Here is an 8416-nt window from a genome sequence, read left to right as displayed (position 1 = left end):
ATTTTTAATTTGTTTATTTTTCTCTAGGGCATTAGTTCTTGAAAGGCATAGACTTTGTGCTATTCTTCACTATCCCTTCAATACCTGAGCAGTATAATCATGTAGCGATGTCTGATGAATGAATGTATAGATTGGGACAAAATAGGATCAAACCATTCAAAAGTGATGATGAAGTGATTAAAAACAGTAAAACGGAATAATTTGTCCAACAATGCAAAATATTTCCCCAGAGAGGCTGACTTAAAATAATCGTAAGGGTGATAGTAACCCTAATTCCTGATACAGGGCTGCGCCAGTCATCCACTTGGGTGAAATCTCAGCTGGGCCCTGGGATACCTGGCTTAGCATCCTTGCTCCTGCTGGTGGCATTATCAGACGATGGACTCCATTTTAGTTTTTAGAGGGTCTGTTGTACTATTTTCCCAACGGCAGTCGGGCCGTTTTGAATTTCCAGGAATAGATATTTTTAAATGTCCCTTCCACATCTAAAATTCTAGGACCCGGTACTTGTTTCTAGGTAAGCTGATCTTTAGGACCATTTCCTTGTTTCCTGGACTCTAGGAGAGGGTGCCTTCAACACTCCTCCAGGACGAAGCAGAGAGCCGGCTTCTCTGCACACCCGTGTAGCCTCCGAAGGTGGAAGAGACCTTCGAAGTCACAGCCTTGGGCCCTGGGGTGTTGGCTGTTGCAGCTGAGTTTCAGAGAAGGGAAGGTGCTATTCCCAAGTCATGTGGGGACAGCGCTACTTCCTAGATCTGGAGAATCCAAAGGTAAGCCTCTTCCCACACTGGCAGAAAGGATCTGAAGCCACCTGGAGCGGTGGTGGGCAGGACTGTAAGCGGATGCCCTGAAAGGACCCCGCTCAGCAAGTTACTTCCATCCCGCGCCAAATAAGAGGCCCAGGACCGCGATCCTACTGGGGCAAGCACTCTTCTGCCAGGCTGGGTTTGCACCTCCGATGGTAACACTCCCGTTGGGGCAGTTTCACGCCAACCGGGGCGGAGGACGTCCTGAGACCCCAGGAGTGGAAGCTGCTGTCCCCGAGCCCCCTCGAAAGCGGGCGGGATAGGAGGCTGCCCGCCACTCTGCCGGGGCGGGGACGCGAGCGCGCACCTGCTTGCAGGACCGGGACCGGGGGGAGGGGCCGAGGTGGTGCCCAGGCTCTGCCCGGGCGCCTCTGCCCGCACCGTCGCGGCCAGACTGCGATCGCCACGCCGGGCGTCAGCCGGGCCCAGGGCTGCCAGGTGAGCCGAGCGCGACCCGGGAGCCGGGCGGAGGGAGTGGGTGCTGGGGACCTGCGCCGTCCCAGAGCGCGCCCGGGTGCCAGGCGGGTCCCTGTGGCAGGACGGCGGGCTGGGCAGAGCAGCTCCTCCTCCCCACGGAGTCTTCTCTGGGAGGCAGCAGGGACCTGGATCCGGGAGGAGGGCTGGGGCGCACTTAGAAAAAGCCAGGGTCTCATGGTACTGGAGAAGTGCCGGGCTAGCTAGCGCTTCTCAGTTTTTTTCAACACGAAGTGTGGGGTCTTTGGCGGATGGCTACTTTGGGGAACCAGCCGACCTCATATTTGGAATTGGCTGCCGCCCTCCCGTATGCAGATTGAGAGAAGAGCCTGGGGCACCTAGAAGGGGTAGAGAGGGAACCTCATGTTCACCCAGTCACACGTTTTCTAGGGTAAGAACTGCTGTTTCCATCTGCATGGAATCAACTTAGTGTGCAAATATGTAGACTGGAGACACGATGAGTCTTCGCGAATGAAAGGTCGCTGTAGTCTCCTCCCAGCAACCCAAAGCGACCTCAGCTGAGAGCTTCCAAGGACTGGAGGAAGTGAAGGATGTGTACGAAGTGTATACCTCCTAGTCTAATGGCAGTTTGGGATAAGGGAAGAGAGCCAGCTGTGAACTGGGCATTGGAGCAGCACGGGGAACGCCCATGGTGAGAGGGGAGACGGGGACTCCAAGAGGTGGGTGTTGGATAAAGAGTTTACTGCAAAGCTAACAGACACCCTAGAACAATCTCATTTCATCAGTAGCTCCACGGAATGGGCAGGCAGACCCTGTGGAGGTGGAGAGGTAGGTACAAGCTGATCCTCAAATAGATTCTACTTCGGATTCTGCCTTCTTTAGCCAGCTCCTGGGATTACCAATCTGTGAGGCGAGCTGTCATTAAGACAGGGGTTCCCAAACTGGGCATTCTCAAACACTGACTCCTGCAGCTAGCCTCAAAGGATCCTAATCTCTCCCCAACTTCAATGGAAAAGATATGAGACTTAAATGATGTTTTTTCTTCATAAAGCCCCATACCTTTGGTGTTTGCTTGTATTCACAGGCATCTAGTTTGGTTAACATTCACTACTGGGTAATGTTGAAGCTCAGGACATCAATATTTTCAGTATATAGAGAGCCCATTAATCCTAGGTGGTCTGTACTCTCCTCAAGTTCAAGAACCTCTATTGTGGCAAAACACAGGGAACTCCCCTGGGGCTGTGGCACATTATTATTTAATGTCCTCGAAATTTAACTGATTTGTTTGTGGGTTGGGCATTCTGGGTCACTGCGGTGAATGACAGGACCCAGGAATGAGGGAGAAAGAAAACTGCTTCACCCTACCTTTCCTACTGCACAGACTGGTTTTTGTGTTTTGTTCTTAACATTACACATATTTTGTAAACTCAGACCACACCTTTGGTGAGGTTATGGAAGAGAACTTAAATTTCTCAGTCAATCTCTTTTCCCTTCCAATTGGTTAGTCATTCTCCATTAAATTCCAAGTTGAACTGTTGTTTTTTAAAACAATAAGGTGGTTGTTTCTACCTACAACCTGCCTTTTCCTGAAGTGATTATTGTTAAAAAGGCCCTCACAACAAGGCCGAGGTTTTATTTGGTAATGACAGGAGTTGTAATTTTGATCCTTACTCTAAGTCATTAAGGAAACAAACTCTGGTTTTTGTTTTGTTATTGAATTACAGCTATGGCTTCCTTGGCCCATCAGCACAGAAAACCTTTTGCTGATGTTACAGATTGTTTTTTAATGTATTCAGTAATATTTACTGACCCTTCTGACTATCGTCCCCTGGGTAGTATGAGGTGACTTGTGTTTCTGCTTTCAAGACAGAAAGCACTTTCAAAACCGACAGCAGCTTGGACTGGAGTTCTCTCCTCTTCTCTCCCTCTCACAGCTCTTTAAGCCAAGTCGCAATTAGAATGAGATATTCCGGAAGAGTCCTTTGGTTGTTACCAAAAGCATCCTCACCTCTTTGAGGTGAAGTGGCCTCTGACATTCTCAGAGCTGACTTTGTGAGATGGGGCTCCAGGGACTCCATGACTATGACTCTTTCTTTCAGGTTTATGTTGCTGCCTGTGCTTGGTGCAGGAGCCCATGGAAGGCATTTGGCCAAGGGAGAGGCTGCCCCACGTGGGTTCCTGGACTCAGTGCGCTGTTGTTAGTGGGGGTCTGACTCCTGTCACCTCCAGTGCTGTGAAGGTGCTAGTTCTGTGCATAGGCTTCCACTTACAGGAAGTTAACTCAACAAGAAACCCACACGTTCACCATTGCCTGGTCCCAGGGAGCCTCTCCCCGGAGCATCCTAACAGTGGCAGAGGCAAGCCTCGTGTCCCTGACCTATTCTTTCCCCAGTTCATAGAGAATAAGAGTAATGAATCTGGACATGCATTCCATCCTGCACCCTGAGTAAGACCTGGAGGAGTATACTGAAGGCCAGTCAACAGGACAGGAGGACTCTATCGATTTCAGATTCATTAGTTTGGGCCAGCCTGAAACATATCTTGGCACTACTCTAAGGAAATGCTTGATAGTGTAGATTTAGATCAGATAATAGCAATATTAACAGGAAATACTGAGAAAGCACAGTCAGGAGCCAGGCACCCCTCTCCACTCCATGTTTAAATTAGTTAAATCATTTAATCTCCTCTCAACTCAGGGAAGTAGGTATTATTGGCATTTAGCCCTAGGTCACAGTCGCAGTGTGTATGCCTGGAGCTCTCCTGGGACAATGCCCAACTCCTCTTCATTCCCGTGGGGCACTGTTGCCTCCTCACTGGGAGAGGCGGCCAGCCCTGGAGACAATCACATCTAATCCTCATCTGTTGTGAGGATTAGGTTAGTTTAAATTAGAGTAGTGCTTTCTACAAAGGAGGCACTCTTATCCTCTTTTCTGGCTTCATCTCCCAGTGCCCCTTAACAGAGTGGCCATGCTGGGAACTAAGGTCCTGGACCTCCAGGACTCTGCCATCTCTTGGTACCTTTGCATAGTCTGCTGTTCCCTTTGCATAGAATGCCTTTCCCATCCTTGATTAGAAAAATCCTTCCTTTTGATAAATTCAGCTTAAATGTTCCCACCTCAGTGACTTTCCTTTAGTGACCCTTCTTGTTCTCCAGGTTACCGCTATCTCCTTTTTTTTTTTTTTTTTTTTTTGGTGATCTCAGTATCCTCGTGTCATTCATCATCTATCAAATGGCTTAATGATTAACAGCTACCTAACCTTTATTGAGCTTATTATGTGCCTGGGAATGCGCCAAGTGTTTTTCTTGTTATTTTACAAAATATGTTGGCAGCTCCATGAGGTAGGGTTATATTTTGTTAAGATAGTTTTCTGTGTCCTTCTCCCCCAGTGAAGTTTTGATAGTGGCTTACCCATCCCTCTGTGTTATTCATTTGTTATCTCTAAGACCTGGCAGAGTGCCTAATTAATACACGGTGGGTGCCTCATGAGTGTGTAAGTGGATGTATTTTACCAACAGCTATTTGATTTCATTATAATTAAGTAACTCTTTTAAATAATCTTCATGCTTTAGTCATTGCAGAAACTCACTGTTAAAATTTTAGAAAAACACTGAGAATCCAAATTAAGGAAGTTAAAATTGCACTCCTCCCAGCCCTAGAGAGCATGAGCAATCCATTGAAGGACAGGGAGCTACTAAATGGCCAAATCCAACATTAAGATCAGTCCGTCCGGCTCCAGAGCCCAAGCTGGACTACGCAGCTGATCCCACCCTCCAGTCACACCCACCCACCCACCCACACAAATGAATAGATTAGAGTTGCTGTTAAAACAGATTAGAAGAACTGAAATTTGAAGTTGAATCTTTCACACATATAATGTTGCAGTGCATTAAAAATTCAGATTTCAGAAATTCACAGTATTCAGTCTTTTCACATTTTCACACTTCCTGTTCGCTCAGTTACTGAGGATCACCCTGGTTGTTTTAGTCAGCTTTTTCACTGCTGTGACTAAAGGATATGACCAGAACAATTTCCAGAGGAGGAAAGTTTATCTGAGGGCTCCTGGTTCAGAGGTCTCAGTCCATAAAAGGCCGGCTCCAATCCTCAGGACTCAAGGGAGGCAGAATATCATGGCGGAAGAGTGTGAGAGAGGGAACTGGTTCACCTGATGAGCAGGAAGCAGAGAGAGACTCTACTCTCCAGACACAAAAATATATACCCCAAAGGCATGCTCCCAATGACCCACCTCCTCCAGCCACACCCTACCTGCCTTCAGTTCCCACTCAGTCAATTCCATCAGGGGAATTAATCTACTGATTGGGTTAAGGCTCTCAAAACTCAATTATTTCTCCTCTAAACCTTCTTGTATTGTCTCACACACGAACTTTTGGGGTACACCTCACATCCAAACCATAACACTGGTGAAAACCAATAAAAATAGATTGAGAGCTCAGAAAGGTAACTTAGAAGGAGAATGGCTTTGAAGTCAGAAGACCATGGGGTTGAATCCCTGCTAAGCCACCACAAGTTTTACCAGGGAGAGGCCGCAAAACTTCCCTTGGTCTTAGTGTCTTCTGTAAAAGAGAGATAATAAGAAACTCTTGCAACATTTCAAGAAGTTAGAGGTAACATGTCGGAGAAGTGCATTGGATTTGATGAATGGTAGGCCCTGTCGTTGGGTCTCCAGTGGTAATATCCATGCCCCATGACTTGCCAAACAGTAGCCTTGACAGATTGTTTTCCACAGCTACGTGTGGTTTCTTTCCCAATCCTTCACTTTAATTCTCATGGCAATTTAACTTTTATATTATTATTAGATGCCTTTAGTAACGTGCCTCACAGTCAGTTTCTCAGAAATTCAATCTCTTCTCCACAGGGCCTCTTTTGAGATTAAAGAGAAAAAAAGTGGCAAATTTAGGGTGTTAAGAGCAATTTTCATTTAAAACTCGATCGTTGTTTTCACCCCCTCTCATTAACAGGCTCTGTTTTTCCTTCTCAGCCAGTTACTCATTATTTCATTCATATTGCTCAACCCAATCCTCTTGTTTCCTTGCAAGATGAAAGAAGACAACCAGAATGAACCACCGGATGGTTTAGCAAACGCTTCCGATTTCCCCGATTATGCAGCTACTTTTGGAAATTGCACCGATGAAAAAAACTCACTCAAGATGCACTATCTTCCTGTTATTTACAGCATCATCTTCCTGGTAGGCTTCCCGGGGAACGCAGTAGCCATCTCCACTTACATTTTCAAAATGCGGCCCTGGAAAAGCAGCACCATCATCATGCTGAACCTGGCCTGCACCGACCTGCTGTACCTCACCAGCCTCCCTTTCCTGATCCACTACTATGCTAGCGGGGAAAACTGGATCTTCGGGGAGTTCATGTGCAAGTTCATCCGCTTCGGCTTCCACTTTAACCTGTACAGCAGCATCCTCTTCCTCACCTGTTTCAGCATCTTCCGTTACATCGTGATCATCCACCCAATGAGCTGCTTTTCCATTCACAAAACTCGCTGGACAGTGGTAGCCTGTGCTGTGGTGTGGATCATTTCGCTAGTGGCTGTCATGCCCATGACCTTCCTGATCACATCGACCAACATCACCAATCGATCCGCCTGTCTTGACCTCACCAGTTCAGATGACCTTACCACTATCAAGTGGTACAATCTAATTTTGACTGCCACCACCTTCTGCCTCCCCTTGGTGATAGTGACTCTTTGCTATACGATAATTATCAACACCCTAACCCACGGACCTCAGACTCAGAGCTGCCTTAAACAGAAAGCTCGAAGGCTGACCATTCTGCTCCTGCTCGTATTTTATATATGCTTTTTACCCTTCCATGTCTTGAGGGTCATTCGGATTGAATCACGCCTGCTTTCAATCAGCTGCTCCATCGAGAATCACATCCACGAAGCTTACATCGTCTCTAGACCCTTAGCTGCTCTGAACACCTTTGGCAACCTGTTACTGTACGTGGTGGTCAGCAACAACTTCCAGCAGGCCATCTGCTCAATAGTGAGGTGCAAAGAGAGTGGGGATCTCGAGCAGGCAAAGAAAGTCAGTTGCTCAAACAACCCTTAAAATATTTCATATCCTCCACCAAAAATAGAATCCTGTTGACGACTTACCTATTACTTCTGAGAAGCCCAGAATATCCCCTTCAATGAACTCCCAGTCAATACTGTGTATTCAGGTAATCTTGGCTAAAGCCAAGGGCTGGGCTGCTAGGAGTTCTCTGCAATCTGCTTGTTGGGGTCCTCCTGTAGGTAGAAATAAGTCAGATGCATGCTTACCAGGAGAGCATTCAAACGCAGGATTATAGATGACTGGGACTGAGGGGCATCTCAGAGAGTATCTCATTCCACCAACTTGTTAGGTACACAGTTCATATGAGTTCTCCAGATGTCTCAATTAGTGCCAAGATAGGAAAACAAAACAAACTTTTTGCTCCTTCTTTCATGTCCTTCAAACTTTGCTTTGAGATTATTATTATTTGTTCACTGGGTTTGGTCAGTTCTGTAAATTGAGGCAAGCCATAAGATTCCTAATATAAGATGTATATAGTACCTGCAAATAGTCTCTGCAAGATATTTGGGTACTGCATCTTTATTGTTGTAGAACATCTTGAAAGTCGTTACTGGATTTTTACAACGATCATGTTGTATTTGTAATTATCAACATATCCTGGGGAGGAAGGGTTCATTTGAGGAACGGAAGTACTTTCTAACAGCATGCATGCATTGGGTGTTAAATCAGATCTAACACTGTTTTAATTTCTGTGGGAAAATACTCCAGGAAATATTAATTATCTTTAAATATTTTGCTCTTTTATGACTATCAACAAAATATATCATTAAAACTGTTGAATTTATTCTTCAAATTGTATCTGTGTGTGCTTAATTATCAGTAAGTGGAAATATTTGAGACAATATCTGGTCTAGATATTTAAAGCCCTAGTGATGTGTTGATACAATAAATAAACTTACTTTAAAATATAGGCTGGTCATTTTTTTTTTTTTTCCATGAAAATGCAACTCTGTCACTATTACATTGACATGATACTTATTTTCTCCGGGGTGAGAGAACAAAAATAAGTTTACAAATCCATTGTAGAATGAGCTGTAATGCGTGACTTGGGCAGAGGAAAGTGTACCATAGGAACGTCCCACGC

The 8416-nt window shown here is 45.7% G+C and overlaps 1 protein-coding gene across 4 annotated transcripts; it reads left to right on the top strand.

The window, feature by feature from the left end:
• The first annotated feature begins 636 nt into the window (after nucleotides 1-636).
• Nucleotides 637-8153, top strand: OXGR1 (oxoglutarate receptor 1). Of its 4 annotated transcripts, XM_079136138.1 has the most exons (3): nucleotides 1170-1244; nucleotides 1671-1932; nucleotides 6298-8153. In XM_079136138.1, the coding sequence occupies exons 2-3, from the start codon at nucleotides 1930-1932 to the stop codon at nucleotides 7324-7326; spliced, it is 1032 nt and encodes a 343-aa protein (XP_078992264.1). In that variant the 5' UTR covers nucleotides 1170-1244; nucleotides 1671-1929; the 3' UTR covers nucleotides 7327-8153. The 4 variants fall into 4 exon arrangements, with proteins under 4 accessions (XP_078992263.1, XP_078992265.1, XP_078992266.1 ...); XM_079136137.1 differs by lacking the exons at nucleotides 1170-1244; nucleotides 1671-1932 and adding an exon at nucleotides 637-770; XM_079136139.1 differs by lacking the exon at nucleotides 1671-1932 and having other exon boundaries at nucleotides 1167-1244.
• The last annotated feature ends 263 nt before the right edge of the window (nucleotides 8154-8416 follow it).

This window comes from Sciurus vulgaris (assembly GCF_902686455.1).
Source record: "Sciurus vulgaris genome assembly, chromosome: 4".
Taxonomy (NCBI): domain Eukaryota; kingdom Metazoa; phylum Chordata; class Mammalia; order Rodentia; family Sciuridae; genus Sciurus; species Sciurus vulgaris.
The sequence above is the reverse complement of the archived record's forward strand: the minus strand, read 5'-3'. Positions and strand labels throughout refer to the sequence as shown.

Excerpts from the sequence above, each read along its gene's own strand:
- OXGR1 (XM_079136137.1), top strand. The coding sequence starts at position 729 with ATGTGGGGACAGCGCTACTTCCTAGATCTGGAGAATCCAAAG. Across the intron at positions 771-6,297 it reads TAGATCTGGAGAATCCAAAG|ATGAAAGAAGACAACCAGAA; the intron begins GTAAGCCTCTTC and ends TTTCCTTGCAAG.